Source organism: Haemorhous mexicanus, chromosome 6, assembly GCF_027477595.1.
Source record: "Haemorhous mexicanus isolate bHaeMex1 chromosome 6, bHaeMex1.pri, whole genome shotgun sequence".
NCBI lineage: Eukaryota > Metazoa > Chordata > Aves > Passeriformes > Fringillidae > Haemorhous > Haemorhous mexicanus.
The window spans coordinates 57,615,096-57,636,276 of record NC_082346.1 but is presented as its reverse complement, the minus strand read 5'-3'; the positions used below and the strand labels follow the sequence as shown (position 1 = coordinate 57,636,276).

At 42.3% G+C, this 21,181-nt stretch overlaps 1 protein-coding gene across 1 annotated transcript in view; it reads left to right on the top strand.

The window, feature by feature from the left end:
* Positions 1–21,181, top strand: part of AKT1 (AKT serine/threonine kinase 1) — a 78,544-nt gene that overhangs the window by 48,424 nt on the left and 8,939 nt on the right. The window contains exons 5-11 of the mRNA XM_059850450.1: positions 43–190; positions 6,636–6,767; positions 6,934–6,999; positions 8,854–8,922; positions 9,639–9,764; positions 11,051–11,179; positions 15,610–15,824. Coding sequence (XP_059706433.1) covers positions 43–190; positions 6,636–6,767; positions 6,934–6,999; positions 8,854–8,922; positions 9,639–9,764; positions 11,051–11,179; positions 15,610–15,824 — 885 coding nt within the window. The remainder of the gene's footprint in view (positions 1–42; positions 191–6,635; positions 6,768–6,933; positions 7,000–8,853; positions 8,923–9,638; positions 9,765–11,050; positions 11,180–15,609; positions 15,825–21,181) is intronic.

The following is a 21,181-nucleotide window of genomic DNA, read 5'->3' as shown; positions in this document are numbered from 1 at the left end:
TAAAGCCACAAGTAATTAATGCCTTTGCCTATATTTTGCCAGGGAAGAATGGACAAAAGCCATCCAAACAGTAGCAGACAGCCTGAAGAAACAAGAGGAAGAGATGATGGATTTCAGATCTGGCTCTCCCAGTGATAATTCAGGTGCCGAAGAAATGGAAGTTTCTATGACAAAGCCAAAACACAAAGTGGTAAGTGGGTGTAGCAGGAATGACTGCTTTTTAGCTCTCCTCAAATATACACAAGAAGTAGCCATCAAGCTGTCTGTACCCCTGACAATTACATGATTGGCTGTAGATGCAGCTTCTGGAGGAAACAATTGTCTCAGCTGAGCAGAGCCTGCCTGAGTCTGCCAGAGCTCTGAGTTCACGTGTCCTTACTGGATGGCTTTCAAGGCCAGCTCAGGTCTGGGTTTGGTTTGCCCATTTTCCTGTGGTACAGAGCCTGAAACCAAAGCTCCTGCTGGACCTTGTGACCCTCTAAACTCCTTGGAGGCTGGTGCTGAAGTATTCTGATGGATGTGCAGTATTTAGGGTGGGTCTATTGATTTTATTGCTCTGGATTAGGCATTTAGGCTAACTCCAGCCAGCCACTGCAGTGTCTGTCCATAGTGCTCCTACAACTTCGGCTTTTGCATTGGGCACTACATAGTCTGAATGCAGAGGGCCAACTAAGGAATGGCCTTCCATGACATGAGTATGTGCCAGAGGAGATCTTTGCCCTGTTGAGCCTTTTTAGGTTTCTGTCTTCAACTTCCCTTTATTTCTTTCTACCCCATTGTGTTCTCTTCGTATTTCTGTTTTTGAAAGTGTTCCCACCTGTTCCTGCAAGAGGGAATTGATAGAACCTTTCCCCATCCAAATCCAGTGTCTGTGGATTTTAGGCGGCCACTTTCTTGTGTCTTCATCTCACCATTGTCATCCTCACCCACTTTCATAAGTTTGTTTCAGTTTTGGGAAAACCAGTGAAGTTTTTCTATAAAAAGATAGCCACCAGTGTCTTCGCTAAACTTGTGTGTTACCCTTGTGTCATGTCAGTGCTTTCAGAGTGATGTGGTTGGCTACTTTAATGCCACTCTTGAGTCAGAGCTTGCCAGCAGGCTTCTAGGTCTTTGGCCGAACAGATCCTGCTCTTGCTGAGGAGTCCTTCATAGAAATGCAGTTACCACCTCATTCGTCAGATGGATACAGTCTTCTAAACAGTGACTCTCTTCCTGAACATGTTATTGAGGATAACCAAAATTATTATTGGGGTCCTGACATCAACTGTATTGAGCAATTTGGCAGAAAATCTCCTCACCCAGCTTTAGGGAATAATATGGAAGTTTGCCGTTGGAGACATCTTAATTTTCTTCCCAAACTGAGGCTGCAGCAGCCTTTGGTTGCGTCAGTCCTATTGCTGCTGTGTGGCAATGGTCACTGATCTGGTGGTAGAGTCTTTGCTCAGCCTCTGATTCCTCCAGTGTTTTTCCTCATGGTGAAACAAATCAGAGTAAATGGCTGATCTGTGAGGCAGTGTCAGAGACTGGAGGGATGTCTCAAGTATTTTGGGGTGCATGTGTGTGGGGGAAAGGGACGGGTGAGGCCTTGCTCTGGTGAGATAGTGAAGTGCCCTACCACCCCCCAGAGCCTGTATCCCAGCCTGGCAGAGCTGCCAGTCACTGACACACCAGAGGCAGTGCTCCATTCTCCCCTAACCCAGCTCCTGAGAGGCCAAGTGACCACAAGTCCCACGTGGGGGAAGGGCCAGTGAAGGCCAAGGGATATTTAGGGTCCAACATGAGGCCATAACCTTGTTTAGACCCTCCCTGTTCTTGGAGTTTCTGTCTGAACACAGCTGGAACCCAGGAGCTGGTAGCTGTATGTGTGCTTTTCTAGATTTTTCCTGTCTTTTTCTCCTCATTCCCTCTTGTTGGAATATTTTGAATAGCTTACCATCAAATGGATTTATAGTTTGCTAAGGTGAATGGTCCAAGTTAATGTTGTGAGAAGTGTTTTATATTGATTGGATATTGTAGTAAACCTTTACCAAAGTAGCCTGTTTTTCTAAAGTTTGCCAAGTAAGTGTTTTGTGTTGTTTTGACCTCATGAGAATATCTGGTTGGTATTTCTTCTGTGTGTCCAGCTCAGAATAAGGAGAAGGTAATTTTCGGTCAAAACCAGTATTTTCTGGCGAAAAGGTCATGGAATCCCAGGTATAGAAGCTTGATGAGACATGTGGTCTGAGAAAATCTGCCAGAAAACGCAGGTATATATTGGAGCTTTGTCAAAAGAAGAGAAAAAACTACCTGGTAAGGGTTCCACTTCCGAGTCCTAAATGGCTGCCCAGAAAGATAAAAAGCACGTGTTGGAAAGGCCAGAGAAAGAGCTGATGAAGCTGCAAATTGCCTTGGAGGCTGAAACAATAGCTCGCCTCAGGGTGGAGTGAGAATTAACAGCTCAAAAGCAACTAGCCCGAAACCTGAGAAACCTGTTAAACAACTTTGTGCGGGAACCAAAGAGCTTTAGAGTTGCAAATTAACTCCATTGAGGAAGCTGTGGAGGATGAACCCGGGAATCCAGCATAGGGGAGGAGTTGTGCCTCCCTGATGGTGATTTCAACCCTCTTAGCTTTTCAGAGGATGCAACAAAGCCAAACCCCTCCCCAAAGCATAAACTCCGCCCATCGGTAAAAAAAGAGGTGGGACTCTCTGAGCATGATGTCACTGATGCCACCTCCCTCCACTCCTTGGAGGAGGGATTTGACTCAGCAAAGCCAGCTGCCCCTGCCCCTCACCCCAAGCCCTGCTATCCAGAGGCAGAGCAGATGGTGATGATATCGCGCTCTCCAACAGAATTGGTTCATTTGCAAGGGAAAATCAGCAGTCGTCCTAAAGAAAATAAAACTGAGAATGTTTTGAAAATTTCACTGATGGGGAGTGAAGCAAAGCTTTCTGAGGAAGGAGCAGTTAAAACCTGTTTATACTAAAGTTTATATCCCTTTCCCCACTCCAACATGTGGTGAAATTACTGAAAGAGTATGTCAGGCAGTGGGCTTCCAACCAGTGCACGGGAAACAGCCAGTGCCCTCTTGGCTTTCTCCAATCTTACTGCTATTTGTTGCAGAATTTAAGGATCAAGCCTGAGACAAACTCTGTGCCAGCTCCAAAAAGTGGGAGAGGGTGGTGAATTCAAATACCCTCAAAGTTTCCCTGTATTTGCAATGAAGCTTTGCAAGCTCCTCCTACACTGCCTCCTCCGGGCAGCAGTGGGTGTTGAGCCTTGCCGACCGCTAGAGACCAGAGGTGGGAGTGCAGAATCCCTAACCTCTTGGGGAAAAAATACTTTTGTCATTGTGCAAGTTTGTTGTTTTAGTCTTGGTAATAACTCTGCGTGTTCAGGTATATCCTGACCAGGCAGAAGACTCGGTGTATTTCTGGAAGTGGAATAAAGAGCTGCTTAAGCAGAAGTGGAAAGGACTGTAACTATACACACAGCTGTAAGATCTGCAGCTGGAGACATCTAAATTATGTGATTAAAGTCAGCTCTGGACAAAGAGGAGCACAGAGGGACTGTATTGAACAATATAGTAAACAGCAAATCCATTGGAGAGAAGGCTGCAGTGAAATCTGAAATCTAAAATGAAATATATTAAATGATTTATCATCTTTATTTTCAGAACAGTGTCCCCAGTATGCTAGCAGTGTTGTTTTCTCCTGGTTTAGTTGACCATCCTAGCAGGACTTTGTACCTAACAATTGTTGTAGCAAGTATGGTTTCAAGGTAGTGAGCAAGAAAGAAAAGAGAGTGGTGTCCTTTTCCCTAAGGACCAGTCAAACATCACACACACAGAACAAATATATGTTATTGGTTGGCTTTTGGACTGGAGTCCAAATTTGCAAAATTGGATGTAACAGAATATGTGGATCTAATGATAACTGTTTTGTCTGAAGTGAAAGGGTCTCAAAAGAATGGCTGGCTACTCTAATTCAAGTTGACCTACATGGCTCAGAACGCTCATCAGTGTTGTTAAGGTACTAGATAACTTAAGTTTCATTAGTGATGGTTGCATTTTTTTATATGTTCTAAGGTTATTTTCGCAGACTGTTAATTATTCAATTAAACTTTCTATAGCAGAGAACACAAAGATTGCCAAGTAGATGCTTCGTCTTTTTGAAGTAGGTCTGAGTTCTCCTTCTAGAAGTGTTCCATGAGAGGATGAAGTGGTGATAGGACAGAGGAGTTGCTGTCCTTTGCTGCATCAAGTGTTTAAATGTTTTTATCTTGAATGGTTTTAAGATATTTATGTTCATATATATTTATATAAGTTTGTTGCTGCAATATTTTGAAATGTTTATATTTTCCCTCTGGTTGCCAGAGTGAGTGGAAAGATTCCTCCTTCCAGTTTAGTTTGGGGGGCTCACATATAGGATTTCATATGATGATGGAAACAGGTTTGTGTCTTCTCAGTGCAGAGTATGGAATGGCTATATTGAGGGAAGCGTGTGTAGTAATGGTAAGCAATGTGTGAGGTATGACTGTACACAAGAAGAGGATTTTGAACTGTTGGTGGCCCTGGAATGAAGGAGAAAAGGGGTTGACAGTGGAACTGATGTGGAGATGGGAAGTTCCAGCTATTGATGAGGAAGGCATAAGTGACTAAGAGAAAAAAGATTTGGGGTTTGAGAACTGCTGAAGAGTCTGGTAAAGTTGAAAAGTGTCTGGTCTTGACTAAAATTATGTGCTGAGGAGGTTGGAATGACTGAGTGTTGGTATGTATTGGACCCTACCCCTGAGGCAATTCAGACAATTAGTAGAGTTTTACTGAGTGTTGTTTCCCATGGTGCCCACTGACCTCTTCCTCTTTCCCTGGGTGCAGGTTCTGGTAATCCCCCTGAAACCTGCTTGGTGGGAGGGATAACAGTGGCAATTTGGGACATGTATATTTGTTCAGGTGGTGCTGATACCTGGACCTATAAGATAATGGACTCTGAAATGCAAAACAGCCTAACTATTGATCCTGACAGAGTTTGACAAGGAGTGCAATGTATTACACTATCAATAAGTCATAGAGAATCCTAAATAGAACTCACCAAGCTATTTTGGAGCCCAGCTTATAGGTACAGCAAGTACCAAAAATAATTGCATAAAATTGTATAAAACCTCACAGAAAAGGAGTGCTGTCTCAAGGAACACACAGGAAATCACAGACTGAACTGCTGGACTCTTCAGGTGCTGCAGCTGAAAGAATGGTTCATGAACTCTTCCCCCAGATGCTGATTTGCATCACACCTCACCTGCAGTGAGGAGGGAGTGGAAAGACTGAACTGCATGGGAGGATACTAACTAGACTTATGTTTTGGTTATTGGAATAGCAATTGACCATTATATGAGTTTCAGTGTACTTTCCTCTTCTTTCTTTTCTGCTCTGTCTGCTAGATCAGACCACAAGAGGAAAGGTGTCATTACTGTGGTCCTGTCTTGAGGCATGGTGTGATTGTCTGAGAGTGGAAAGATGTGATGTCTCAAGAAATTTTGAGGTGCATGTGTGTGTGGGGAGGGGCAGGTGAGGCCTTGCTCTGGTGAGACAGTGAAGGGCCCTACCACCCCCCAGAGCCCTGATACAGGCTCCCCCAGAGCCTGTATCCTGGTCACTGACACACCAGAGGCAGTGTTCCATTCTCCCCTAACCCAGCTCCTGAGAGGCCAAGTGACCACAGTCCCGCGTGGGGGAAGGGCCAGTGAAGGCCAAGGGATATTTAGGGTCCAACATGAGGCCATAACCTTGTTTAGACCCTCCCTGTTCTTGGAGTTTCTGTCTGAACACAGCTGGAACCCAGGAGCTGGTAGCTGTATGTGTGCTTTTCTAGATTTTTCCTGTCTTTTTCTCCTCATTCCCTCTTGTTGGAATATTTTGAATAGCTTACCATCGAATGGATTTATAGTTTGCTAAGGTGAATGGTCCAAGTTAATGTTGTGAGAAGTGTTTTATATTGATTGGATATTGTAGTAAACCTTTACCAAAGTAGCCTGTTTTTCTAAAGTTTGCCAAGTAAGTGTTTTGTGTTGTTTTGACCTCATGAGAGTATCTGGTTGGTATTTCTTCTGTGTGTCCAACTCAGAGTGCATGAACCACTGGAAAGCCCTTTCAAAAGTCCTATGGAGTGAGTTGATAGAGACCTTACAGAGAGTCATTTTGTCTCTGTTTTTTGGTACAGTTCAATGAAGCATGAGAAAACTGATCTCCTAGAGAGGTGGGGAACATCAGAAAAAAGGTGTGGGTTTAATCCCTGGAATCAGAGCAGCTTGTGCCTTTTAATGAATGTCTGCACTGGCTAAGAGGTCAAAATGGCTTTGGATTAATATGTTCAGTGTTACTTGTACAGTTCAGTGTTGAGTCATGCAACAGAGCATTCAGTTAATTGAAAGCTTATGGTTTTCTGTAGATAGTGATTGATTATCTTTGGGAGTGCACTGGCATTCATTTTTGTGGAAGAATCATTTCTGCTCCTGAATTCTACTAAACAAAAGGATTAAAAAACCCACATGTGCAACATATGCCATGCGTTCTCACGTGAATGAGAAATTCTGGTCTGAGAATAATACACTTCTTGTTAGATCATGTAATTCATTTCTTCTTTATCTGTATCGTTAACAGACCATGAATGAGTTTGAATACCTTAAGCTACTGGGAAAAGGCACTTTTGGAAAGGTCATTTTAGTTAAAGAAAAAGCAACTGGACGGTATTATGCTATGAAAATTCTGAAGAAGGAAGTTATTGTAGCAAAGGTGAGTAGATGGGAAACTTTGGCATGTGGTTTGCCCTTGATACAGCCTTTGTCAAAGTCCTGGGAAGGATTCTCAGAGTAGTTTTAAATAATTGCTCTGTTAGTGTTTGAAATGTACCCCTGATCTGGCGAATCACTTTGCTGATTTCCTTCTGCTTGCATTTCAGGATGAAGTAGCACACACGCTGACAGAGAACCGGGTTTTACAGAACTCTCGGCATCCATTCCTAACAGTAAGCATTTCTGCCTCTGCACAGTGTAACTTGATATCCCCACCACCAAGGCTTTCCTTATTTTTTGTTTCTTACTTAATGCATCTGAGGTCTGTGTTTACAGAGTGGCTGTGTAATTTTGTAGCCTTCCATTTTAGGGGCGTATAAATGAAAATACTTTTTCAAGTTTTCTGATTCTTGCAGGGCAGGTCCTCAGCACCTCTTGAAGACAGTGTGGTTTGACATTAGGGCTCACCCGTTTAATTGGGTGAAAGGAGTATCTGCTTTCCTTGACCTTCAAATGTTTGGTCTCCCCTTTGTAGCAGAGGTCAGGGTGACTCTGCTTTTGTGACAAACAAATTCAGGAAGATATACTGGGGAGAAAAACCTTTGATTTTGTCTTTGTTGTTTTTTTAAGCTCCCAGATCCAGCTCACCAGTGGAATCAGAGCACTGGTAATGCCAGCCAAAGGATAGTGGTAGGAACATGTGGAATGGGAAGGAGAAGAGCAGGACTGTGCTTTATCTGCTGCTTTCCTTTTGAATTGTAAAGTCAATCCATACTCTCATTTTAGACCTCCAGTGCCAGCAGTCTCTTTGGGCTGAGTTCAGATATCCAAGTTCCATCTCAAGATTTTGTTTGTCATATTTACTACAAGTTTTCTCTGAATTTTTTACAACTGCTTAAAGCCTCTAAGGCTTTAAGAGGATCCTGTGTAGGATCCTGGTTGTAGGATCCTGGTTGTTTCATTTGGCCACGTACAAGGGCTTAGCTGGAACTCAGACCTTTTAAGCGTGACCTCTGGAAGTAAATATTGCTTGTATTGAGTAAACTCAATAATGCTGACATGTCTAAAACCTGTTTCTTCATTTTTGCAGAAAAAATATGACTGATTTAGAAGTGCCACCCTTTGTAATGAGGACAGTAATACCATATTCAGTATTTTCTTTTCAATGCTTTTATAAACCCAAGTATCCAGCACAAGGGCTGTCTTGAGACGTTAGCTACAAGACTGCGTCTAGCTTGGGTGCTAGGAAAAGGTTCTTACCCAGAGAGTAGTTGGACCCTGGAATAGGCTCCCCAGGGATGTGGTCACAGCACCAGCTTGACAGAGTTCAAGAAAAATTTGGACAAAACTCTGAGGTCCCTTGTGGGATTCTTGGGGTGGTCCTGTGCAGGGCCAGGAGTTGGGCTTGGTGATCCTTTTGGGCCCCTTCCAGATCAGCATATTCTGTGATGAAAAATCTTAATACTAGTTGATGTTACTCTTGCCACAGAAATACATGTGACAGGACTACACACAGGCGCCTTGTGACTCTCCATCACAGCCTCCATCTGGTCTGCTTTTGTGAATTGCTCACAAATTGGTATTGCCAGTGTTGGCCAATCCCCTGGCAGGCTGTCAGCAGGGAGCAGTTGCAGGCAGCAGGGCAGAGGCCAGGGGGCTGGTGTGTGAAAATACGTGGGTTTCATAGGAGAGGTCTTGTAGCCAGTGTGGTGAAACCTTGTGCTCTGGGGTTTGGTTGTGGCCTCTTTTCTGTCAGTTGAACCTGTGGCCAGAGGAAGAAATTTCAGTCACTGTTGGTAAACTTTGAGTCCCTGTTAATGGGCCAGGACTTTGTTTTGCAGCATTTTAGGTAATGATAGCTTCTGCAAGGAATTTGTTTAATGTTTTATTAAATTTATTTAGTGAAATAAGTTGGCAGTGAATCAGTCCTCAGCTGCAACAGGAAAATAAAAGTATTATATAAGATTTAAGGACAAAACGTTCGCTACAATAGAAAATTTCATGTCTGCTTCTGAAAATCTATTTAAAATGCTTTTCTAACTGTCACTGTGATTTGTCTTCTAAGTTTTGGTTTAAATCTGTTTCAGGCTTTAAAGTATTCCTTTCAGACACATGATCGCTTGTGTTTTGTTATGGAGTATGCTAATGGAGGGGAGGTAAGGGAAATACAATAATGTTTAATACTTTAGGATTTTCCTATTCTACTACTAATTTTGCTTGAGACTATTTAGCTAAGACCCATTTTTGCAATTCTAATTAATCCAAGTTGTCCCAATTAAACAGAGCTGTTCACAGGTTTAACTAATACGAAGAAGTAAGACTCTTAATTTTTTCAACTCCATTTTTAGAACATAGAGGTTTTGGGCATAGGTTCATATTTTACATGACAGCAGTGTATTGTAATCTGACATTCAGAAGTTCAAGAAGGCAAGATTGCTTTCTAGTTGCTCAAGCTGTCAGACAAGTTTTTACACTTAAACTAATATTGTGAGTATAGTTGGAGGGAGAACTAGAAACTGCTGACTGCTATTGGAGTAAGGAAGGAAAGGTTGGAATATTAACATTTCTCTTAAATCATGCATTAGGCTTTTGTTCTAATATGTAATTGTAGTTCAGTCAAAAATAGTTTTATCATTTTCTGAACCTGTAAGACTATAGTACATGAACTGGTTATCATTGTGTGTCTGTGAATATGAGACATAATTATCTAATAATTTAATTTTTGATGATTTTTAACACATTTGGGAACTCAGTTGGGTGAGGGTGGGAAGGGATTTTCTCTTAGTTAATAGCATCTTCCAAGCAGGATGGCTTGTGAACTGCAAGGCATAATTCAGAAATATTTACAGTTAACAAATTACTGTTCTTGTAGTTGTTTTTCCATCTGTCAAGAGAGCGTGTGTTCTCTGAAGACCGCGCTCGGTTTTATGGGGCTGAGATTGTTTCAGCGCTGGATTACCTGCATTCAGAGAAGAATGTGGTTTATAGAGATTTGAAGGTACGTAGAAAAATCATTTTCAGGCTTTTGGGGTTTGGCTTTTTGTTTGTTGTTAAAAAAAGCAAATGATCCTGAACTATTAAGAAATCCTTTCCTGACTGAACTTTATCCAAACTGTTGTTGCAGCTGTTGGGCTGGACTTTACAGGGTGTCTAAACCCTTTGATTGTCCAAGAAGCTGCATAAGGCATTTATTGTGACTCTGGCAGCATTTCAGAGAACTTGAAGGGTTACTGGGCTACAGGGGTTTCCTTTTCACTTGCCTCCTTATGTTCTGAAAGAACCTTTGCTGGTGCTTCTGCACGGTGGAACATAATCCTGGTCTTACCAGAGAGATGGAAGTTCACACTACAGGGATGTTGTGCTTCCTTGCAGCATGCTCACATCATCTTCATAGTAGCTGCTTGCAGTTAGAAAACTGCCTATGCTTCAAGTTACTCATTTGTTTGGGGAGCACAGAAGGGGAAAAGAAACCCCAACCAAACAAGGTATCTCAGGGCAAAGAGACTTGAGAAATTCTTGAGGAAAATGCAACAATAGCATTTTCTTTCTTTCTGAGAAGAGTTTTCAGAACAGGATGAAGGGATCCTGATAGTTTATTTAGGGGCATTCTAAAATGAATCATGCTCTGTAATGTTCTCAGACTATGTCAGAGTAATTTTGAGATCTCTGCTGGGATTTTGTCTCCATATCACTGTGATTCCCCTGTAATGCACTTAAATTGATACACTGAGGAAACTGTCCTAATACCTGGGTGACTTTCTCAAAAATTAGAGGCTCCGGGTGGGATGAATGCCATATGCTGAGTTAATACTGATTCTCATGTAAAGGGTCTCTTTGGAAGTGATTCCTTAACCTTGCATATGATTTCTGTTTTATTTCTTTTATGCTATTACTTACTGGTACAGATTATTTAATAAAATCAGAGTAAAAGCAGGGATGAAGTTGTGTGAGGGGGAATACTTAATATAATTTCTAAAGAACTGGTGTTCTATTGATGATGATACTGTAGAAGCATAAATACAATGTTCATGTTCTGCATTCTTTCTGTATATATGGTTGGTTACCCCAAGACTACAAATTAGTTACTTTATGTTCCCTAAAGAACTGAGCAAAATGTTACCAATGTATATTTACATTTTGCATGCTCTGGCAGCTCCTGTGGCTCTGACCCCAGTGAGGATGAGGTTCAAAACTGATCTGCAAAATTCATGTCTTGGATTATCCTGCTCGGGATTAGTGTATATTACAGGTAATCACGTCTTTTAATTTGGCTTTTCTTCCCAGCTGGAAAATCTTATGCTGGATAAAGATGGACACATAAAAATAACAGACTTCGGACTATGTAAAGAAGGCATCAAGGATGGAGCAACAATGAAGACTTTCTGTGGCACTCCAGAGTATCTTGCACCAGAGGTATGTTTATGTTGGCTGTTGTCTTAAATTGCCTTCTTTCACGCCTTCCATGGTAGCAGTAGGAGTACAGAATAATTCCTGTGCCATGATGTGCTCATGCACTAACTGCTGTTATATAATTACACATCCTGAGACTCCTTTATTCATCATGATCTGGAACACATCTTTAGCATAATGATACATGATAATTTTTTGGCGGGGTAGTTTCTGGAACAGTGCTTGTTTCTTGTATCAAATACATAATTTTTAAAAAAGTCCTTTTAATCACTTCAAATATTTCATGATAGATTATCTTTTTTGCAGCTTGCTGTGTGTTTTCCTATTTGAAAGGTTGTCAGTAGGACTTCACTTGAGAAGTAGAAGTATTGTCCAATTCTTTTACTATTTGAGGACAGTAAAAGGTGACATGCTTTCAGAAACAGGACAGACCAAGCTGTTTCTGCATTATTTAGCATGGCATGCATTAAAAGTGCTGACTGTTTTATGACTATAAAAGCACAAGATATTTCTCAGTGTTGACTTGAGCACTCCAGTTTCAGAGGACATAAATCCAGGGAGGGGATCTCAGTTCCCAAATAGTTTTTGGTAACTCTTTTTGTGCAGATTTTTTTTTTCCTTTTCAAGTGCAAAATGCAAATGCATGTTTGCAGGTTTGTTCCTGGAAGCAGTCTGAGTTGTGCAGCAGAGGTGGTGTAAGAGCTGGGGGTGAGCTGGGGGGGATTAGAAGTGAGGTCAGGTTGTAGGGGATGCGTGTACACTCAGTGCTCTGGGCACACCCCGAGCTGTGTGGGAGCAAACTCCTGGACTTGTAGGAAGCCTGAGCCAAGGTGGGGTGCCTTGCACGAGGGCTGCTTCCCTTGCAGTGGGGCTTTGCTTCCCGTGGCATTTGCATTTCCATCCTGCTCAGAAGCGAGCCTTGGGCTGCTGGCAGGTTATGGATTGTTGCCACAGCTTTCCTCTGAGTTGGGAGACTCGAGCATTGCAAACCTGCCTTGAACTGAACTGTGCAAAAGTAACAAAGATGGGAAACCAGCATGGAGGAGGAATATTTCTGCTGTGAGCTGATGTCTTTGCTGATCAGCGCTTTTGTGCTCCCTGCTTTCATAGTGGTGGCAGCATGCTCTTGGGTTTTGTTTGGTTTTGGTTTGGTTTTTTTTTTGTTTTTTTGTTTTTTTTTTTTTTAACTCCCAGCTGCTTTCAAGGGCCTCCAGTCCTTTGTAATAATGAAGAACGTGGGCACCTGTCGAAGTAGCTTGCAGCAAAGAGGTGGAGCCAGTCTCATGATGACTGCCAGCTTTTCCATGGATCACCAGAAGTCTTCAGTGAATCTAAATTGGGGTCCATGCACCACAATTTGAGATTTACTGATGCAGAGAGTAATTAGCAGCATGACAGAGTGTTTATTATTCATAAACATGCCTTTTATTTTAGCTTCCCTCTTAAAATCAATTGCTGAACTTCAGTTTCTCATCAAGGATTTTATGAGGATGCTAAAAATATTTATTGTTTTGGTTTTTCCTAACTTGGAATGTGGGGATTCCCTGTGCAGGCAGTTGGGCTGTTCTTTCTGTTCTGTTACTTGCTATTATTTTTTCTTATTTAATATTTATGATGAGTTGGCTCATTCAAAAACCCTGAAGGACAAATCCTTTTGATTAACTCAGTTCTCTCCCTTACTTGCAAGTCCCATCTGTGAGCTGGAGTGTTAGATTCTGGGGAAGCTTTTGTCATCTGGTTGATAGCATGCAAAAATCTGGAAATTGTGTGCAAATGATCTTCTGTGCGTTTAAGGTCATACATCCTTCAAAGCAGGGGTGTCAATGCTCCTGTCTGCATTTGTAACTCGAGTCCAGCACAGCAGTGAGCAGTGTGTCTGTACAGTTGTTGCATCGTTGTTTTTAGGTTCGTCCTGGAATCTCATGCATGGATGACAGTGACTGAACCATGTCAACTTTGATGTGTCAGATGCATCAATGGCTGTGATGTGTACAGCTGTTCTGCCTTCTCTTTTGAATTCCATCTCACAGCAGTCTAGAGCTGCTCGTTAAGAAATTATGATCCCTTAATTTAAGTGAAATGACCTTGTTACTTTACTACTCCCCAGCTATCCAGTCTCTTGCAATAAATCATGAATGAGTGCAATATTTTTTTTGTTACGGTGCAGTTTTGATATTCACACTATTGCTCTCTTATATGCAGTCACTAATATGATATGTGATGTGTTCATTGTGCTAAAGGACTTTGAAGAAATAAGCATTTTATATTCTGTTTAAAATAAATGGAGGTGAAGGAAATCATTGTAGTTAGTAATCTAGTTTATAATACAGAGTATTAATACACTTTCTAAAGTAACATGTGAAGTGTTTACTGCATTTCAGAAGCACCTGTAACATTAACTACGTGCACAACAAAGGCTTCTGTGGTTTTCTTTTTCTTTCAGTCTCTCCTATTGCATCTCTTGCAGCAGTTTAAAAAACAAAAATACAAATCGGGGGCCGTGTGAGTGTTTTATTTTAGGCAAGCCGAGCGTAGGGGAGTGTGAACAGGAAGTGCTGGTTGAGCGGGGTGACTCAGAGCGGGAACTGCATTGTCACACAATCTCCTCCTTGAGCCCAGGGCTGCCGTGCCTCGGGAAGGACGGGGCCGGCTCCTGGAATCCCAGAACTGCATTGTCACACAATCTCCTCCGTGAGCCGAGGGCTGCCGTGCCTCGGGAAGGACGGGGCCGGCTCCTGGAATCCCAGAACTGCATTGTCACACAATCTCCTCCGTGAGCCCAGGGCTGCCGTGCCTCGGGAAGGACGGGGCCAGCTCCTGGAATCCCAGAACTGCATTGTCACACAATCTCCTCCGTGAGCCGAGGGCTGCCGTGCCTCGGGAAGGACGGGGCCGGCTCCTGGAATCCCAGCCGGCGGCAGCTGTGCCGGCCGCGTACATGGAGGGGGCAGCTGCACAGCCAGCTGTCGTTTGGTGTGAATCATACGGCCGGGGATGCTGGAAATAGACCGACGTGGGGTAATCCAATACCTGGCAGCCTTTTGATTTTCACTGCAGGCCCTCTCCCTCGTTCAGATAATTAAGGGGAATAATTAGTGAATAAAGAGAGGCGGAGTGCAAACAGTTGTTATATGAAGTGCCTCGATGGTTCTTTTTTATGTGCAAAACCTTTATATCAAGATTTCTAAGATGTAAAGATCTAGCTTCTGTTAAACTTGCACTAACTTGGGCTCTTTTACCTTTTTAATTTTGAATGTTAAGTATTTCGAATTGCAGGAACGTAAAGCTCACACAGACACTGTCCAGTGAGAAAGCAGGATGGTGGTGCAGTTGTGGTTCATGCTCTTAGCAAGAGTAAGTAGCTCAATGCAGGCCTGTGCAAGGAGTAAAGATGATAACTAAAACCTGAGGACAGGGTTTGGAACATGAGATGTTGGTATCAGCTACAGACAACTGCATAGGAGACACGGAGTCTAGAGAAGTCCTGGTAACATCCACTGCACAGGCCACAAAACACTCCCCACTCCCTTCAGCAACCCGCTGTGCACAAGATCAGAAATGCCCTGTGGCAGGGCTTCTCTGGAGCAAGCAGGAGAGGTGGAGAGAGCTGCTGAGGGTCCTGAGTCCCTGTACCAGCTGCTGCTTTGCTAGGTAGAACTACCCAGGGGAAGGGAATGAACTGTGCTGGGCTCCTTTTGCTGTGAGACCTGGCAGAAATCCACCCCACTGACTGTTCCTGTGTTTGCAGCCCTCTGAGCAGGGGCAGGAGTGCCTTTGGAGCAGGGCATAGGGTTGGAGGGGAAACATTTCCAGATATTTGGCTGCCATTTTACAGCCTGAGAGCTGGTCAAATGTTAGAAGTGTGGTTCTGGCTCTTAGTGTTTAATATAGATTAGTCATTGAGTATTGGTGGGTGGCCTTTTAGGATGTGCAGAGCCACCCCTTTGGGTGCAGGTTGATAAGAAAATGATGGATATGTTTGGCTTTTTGTTTGTGAAGGAGCAGGTTGATGGCCTTTTCTCCCTGTACTGTCTCCTTGGTGGTTGGGATTTTTCTTAAAACTTGGATCCCGTTTGGAACAGTTTGTGATGAATAAGTGAGAGTTTAACAGCTAGCTCTGTAATGTGAGAACAGTTCTTGGCCTTTGGACTTTGAGGTTTTGCTTATCATGACTATAATGTGAGGGAGGATGGGAGAAAGAAGACAAGAAAGCTGCTGTAACATACGTGCTGCCTCCTTTTCCCCCCTCTGCTCACTCAGGATGGTGAGCATGGATGCCAGTTCTTTTCACATGGTTCTTCTGCAAATACTCTGCTGGTAGATATGGCTGTGTCATGAAAGATGGACTTGCTGGGGTAAATTTTGCTTCATGAGTTCTGTGTTCATGCCTGATGTGGGAGTATCTTCTAAAGCCTTTTCCTTACAATCTGCAGGTTCTGGAGGATAATGACTACGGCCGTGCAGTGGACTGGTGGGGTTTAGGAGTTGTGATGTATGAAATGATGTGTGGTCGGCTCCCTTTCTACAATCAGGACCATGAAAAGCTCTTTGAACTCATCCTTATGGAGGAGATCAGATTTCCACGCACATTGTCACCTGAAGCAAAATCCCTCTTGTCAGGCTTGCTGAAGAAAGACCCTAAGCAAAGGTGAGGCTGTTGCTTAATATTGCACTTTTTAAAGGTATTTGAAACAAAATTGTAATTTAATTTTTAATCCATTCAAATTGGTTATCCAACAAGATGCAGCAAATGGATCTGCTCATTGATTTTTAACTTTTAAATGAGCTGACCGCATAAATAGTGACACGAAGCAGCTTTGGTGCTAAACTTCAGAGTATGGTAGCTGCCATTAAAGTAAAACTATAGCCTGGGGAAAAGCAAGTTAACCCTACCTTTGGCTGTAATGAATGCAGTGGCTGCTGTGATGCTCTACCCCAAATGTTTTTGCCTTCTGTTGCAGTTGAGACTGCTGTCCTTTCCTGAATTTTTGTCTAGATATGTGCCAGTGTTTTAGCGTCCTGCTTTGGACAGTAGGTGGTGGTGTTTGTACCATGTTTGTAGTGGAGTTTATACCATGCTCAATTGACTTTTCCTGTTTCCTCCTTTTGTTTTTGTTTTTCTTTTATTGCTGTATTTTTTAAAAAATAACCCTTGATTTAAAAACAGAAAAAAACCACAAAAGAAGCCCCTCATGGCTAACAAACAGAAAATGGAACAAGATCCAAAAAGGATGTTGACCTTCACAGAGATAAACATCAGTTTAAAAACCTGCCATCTTGTCAACCCAGACATTTCTAAAACAAATAATATTGTGACTCTGCCCCTGATCTCCTGTTCTGAACCTTCCACTGTTAATAGGCCCCACATAGGAAACCTTTCATGTGAGGTGCAAGCAGAGGATTCCGGTTTACTTTCTGGTGTTTGTTTAGTCTCCATGCTTGTGTGTGCACATAGCAGGAAAATGGGATTTGCCACTACCTGGATACTTGTAGCAAGGATTTCTGTCTGTAGGCTATGTAGAATCACTGTAGGCTATTTCCTTCACTATTTTTTGATGGAAAATCCTGTTGGGAGGTCTCGTAATGCAAATCCACAGTTTTTTATGTTGGAGGATTCATCTTGGTGGTGCTGTGGGGAACGTGGCCAGCTCTGTACAAGGTGGCAACAGCTGCAGCCCCTCCTGAACCCAGTGCCTGTGAGAGGACCTCCTGGAGAAGGTTGAGTAATTGATGAGCAGCCCCCAGGCTCTGTGCTCTGTGAGCCTGGCTGCAGCTCCTGCCAACAGCATTCCTGTCCAGTAAAGCTCTGGGTTAAATGCAATTGTGACCCTTTCATAGCTTATTCAGGTGGGGCCTTTCAATCACTGGGAACACAAACAGCATCTGCTGCAGTTTGTTCTTAAAGGAGCATCTCTGATGAACCAAAATGCAAATTGTTTACAAACAAAGAATACCCACTTGTTTCTAATTACGAGATTTTCCCAATGCCAATAATTACTCCACAATATGCTCACTTTATACAAATAGCCACTTCTTCACATGGATCTTCTGCAAGCTTGGAAGCAGTGCTGCTCTGATCTGGTGGACAGATGATTTTCATGCTGCTGATAGAAATAACTGTTGACTAGACAAGCCTGCACACATGCCTTATTGTAATTATGCCTAATTACACTGGTGCTTCCCAAGCTTTTTTGGATCATGGATTGTTCTTAAATACTGGTTTCTCCCCAGTCACTGTTCCCGTAACTTTTTAAGTGAAGCTGTGGTTCAGCAAATCCCCTGCACTTTGTGACATTTCAGGCAGCATGGAGAACTGATCTGGAAGCACTGGAGGTGGAAGTCCTGCATCCTGCCCTTGTAGTGTTATGTTCTTTTTTCTGGGTGGTCTGGGTGCTGGGGAGAGTGCCTGGCATACTTGGTAGTTGACTCACAGTGCGCTCATGGAGCCATATGGACAAAAAACAGCCAGAGAGCTACTGAAATACATTCACTGAAAAGTTATATAATGTGTGATAGTCTGTGCTTTAGGGAGCCACTGTGTAATTCAGCAGAAGTGCTTTCTGGTGCCCAGTGGTGGAGAGAAGTTGGTGTCATTGTAATATTTGTGGCAGAAAGTGTCAGAATTAGCAGCATAGCTTTGGATGAACTTCAGAGTGAGATGGAGGAGGCAGCCAAAATCATGAGAAAAAGGAAATTGGGAGATGTTCTCACTTCCCCTAAAATAATAAAAAACCTCCAACCAACCCAACAATAAAGGTTGATATAGTGAAGCTTAGTGCCAAGGATACTTTAGGTTAAATATCAGGGAGCTAGGTAATTGTGATCTCTATCAGTCATTTAAATCTTAAAAATTACCTGTTGCACCTGAGCTGGATATACTGAAGCAGTGTTAGCACACTCTGTTCAGTAATAGTCAGTTCAGTCTCAAACTCCCAGACAAATGGAGAAAATATGAAGAAAAATAAATTGCATTCTGCTTTTAATCATGGCTGTTTTCTAAATTTGGTCATATGAAATCCATTTTGTAAGAGCAAAGGAATTTTGAAGTTTCTTTTGGGATTGATAGAAGTTTATTAATCTTGTAATGTGAGCCCTAATTTTCCTAAGAAGGAAAAAATCTATTCTGTAAATATTTCCTGTTAATGTGACCTGAAATTCCCCTTTGCTTTGTGACATGGATCAAATGAAAGAAGGTAATCAGAGCATTTTTTCATACATGAAACAACATACATGAAAAAATTTTTTACCTTTTATTGTTCTGTCTGTGGCTGTGGAGACCCCAGCCTGTGAAAGTGGGCATGGATCAGAGCACCCTCTGTAAACGGGCTAAGTTTAGATGAGTGGGTTTATAATCAGTGTCTTGCAAGCTCTGAATCTTGGCAGGTTTTTAGCTTGAGAGAACTTCAGGATGGTTTAATCTGAAGTGCCTTAGTTCCTTGTCATAAGCCGGGGTTGTTCAGCCTCTCTCAGATGGGGTTTGTCACAGGCTGCTTCACCTGCCTCTGTGGTGCTGTTGAACCTTGCCATTCAGCAAGAATGAGAAGAAGATGATGCAGCATTTCAAAAACACCTGTTCAAAAATCTAATGCCTTCAAAGAGTTGCAGTTGTGGCTTTGGAGAGCTGAAGCTCCCTGGGACCTGATGGTCAGTTCTTGCAGTCAGCTGGAGATCTGGTACTTCATTCTTCCCTAGCCGTGATGATTCTTTCCATATCCACATGAAAGTTTGGTCACAGATGTTCAGGAATGTCAGAATTGATCAAGCCCTTACTTGTATAACTCCTTGTTTTTTTCCCTAGTGAAAGGAGGAGATTTGTAGTTAAGCTGTGTGTCTGTGTCCTCTCTGCTACTCTGCTACAGGAAGGTTAGGTGGCTCTTGAGCACCCTTGCTCTCAGGCACAGGGAGGGCTGCAGCCCTCACAGCCACTGCTGGCGTTGGAAGAGTTAGAGGTGACACTTGTGGGGACTTGAGGGGCCTGGAGGTGGTCCCAGCTAGCTGGTGGCCAGCAGAAGGAGGTAACCTTGAAGAGCTGGTCCTCTTGGACAGAACACTTGGGTGCCTTGTGGACATGCAGAGTTTTGGAGCCACACATGACAGGTGACTTGTGTTTGCTCTGAAATGTGTGTGCCTTGAATAGGAAAGGGCTTCTGTCTCCAGACAGCTTCAGGGTCCTGTGTATCAGCTGAAGTGCAAAATGCTCATGTCTTCATGTTTCACCAGGTGCTTTGAGACAGCTGTTGTGTTTGATAATTTTAGTCTAAATCAGTTCTGTCCACAGCAATTTAGACAAACTCAAACAGTTCTCCCACAGAGATCTAAATTGAAGCTGAGAAAAACATAAAAGGCAAGTTTACAAGATTTTTTTTCTCCCAGCTTTCCAGAAATTACTATTTTAGAGACTTCCCAGGCTTCACCAACCTCAGACTTGTCTCCTCGATTACTGATGTTGTGAAGTGGGAGCTTTTTCAGTGCTTTTTGGATCTACCATGTTTGTGTCACATGCATGTGGTTAATGTAGAAGTGGGGAAGTAAAGCTCAGCAAAGAGCTGGACGTTAGCTGCATTAGGCTTTCCAAAAGTTTTAATCTCCGAGCACCCAAAGATTCTGTGTACATGGCTTTGGGAAGAATGTGGCCTTTTCCTTCCGAATATGGAGTCTTCAATCATGCTGTTCTCAAAGCCAAAGAGCTTCTCTGTGCTGATAGTGCCAGTCACAGGAAGCTGATGTGGATAGAGCTCCCAAATCCTTCTTGTGTCTGTTAGGAGCCTCTGAAGGTAAGGGCCATAGTAAAATAAGCTACTAATGTCCATCTTGACTGTATCAGAGAAGGAGAAATAGCAGTCTATGTGCTTGGAGCTGGTGAACACCAACAGCCTTTGCTGGTCTGTTGTTCTTCAGCCTGGTAGGAATGTGTGTGCCATGGTAGAATCAGGTTTGGAGGCAGGGCTGACTCAGAGAAATCATGTGAAGACAGGGCTGGAAAACTAGAAGTGTGCAGGTTTCTTTTTAAAGAGCTGAGAATGGACCTGGGAACTGAGCACTGTTTACTTCTACAAGTAAGTGGGCAAGTAGAGATACATTATTTTTCATGTGATCCACTAATTGCAATCTTCCTGTGTGTTTACAGACTATATATATATATATATATATATATATATATATATATATATATATATATGTGTGTGTTAAAAATGCAGTACAGCAAATTTTTAAAATTATTTCTGTATGATATATCTGTGGAATGATGGCTGATTGCCCTCAGTTTATGGAGCACAGACACTTGTCATTAAATGGTTAAAGGGACTTAAAAGCAATGTGCAGTTTCATAAAAATTTAAAATGTGAAAATCATTTCATTTTAATATTGATGTTGCACTTGATTAATAATTTTTACTTTTGGATTTAACTAAAATAAGAAAGTCTCTCAAGTGTAGATAGAAGTTGAATGAATAACCAGAATTATTTGGCGGTTAGGTTTTGAGGGATGTTTTATCTTGTTTTTCTTTAAATTGCTTTTTGGCTTCCATACTTCCTGTTCTATTTTTTATATACTGTAAATTTCTGTAGCTTTTGCTTTTCAAGTCCTATATATACTATTTTTGTTCTGTCTGAGGACTTAAATATGCAGAATTTAACTTTATTATCCAGGAATCTCTTCAGAGCTCTTATTTCTGCTGCATTTTACTTTATTTATTATGTGTTTCTATGAAAGACAAACCTGCTGCTCTTTACATTCTCACTGGTGCTTAACCACAATTTTTGTGCTCGTTGCCAATTTAATTGTGTTGTCCTTGAGACAGACCTTTCGTAATAATTCTGGAAAACAAAACTGTATTTTGGAATAAATCCATATCCAAAATACAAGGTTTCTGTTGTTTCACCATTCACTTTGACTGGATTTTTAAAAGGTAAGTAAAACATCTGGAGTCTTTCTTGGCATTTCCCTGACTATGTGTTTGCCCTTCATGGAACACAGGCTCGCATTAGATAACATATTCTGCAAAGC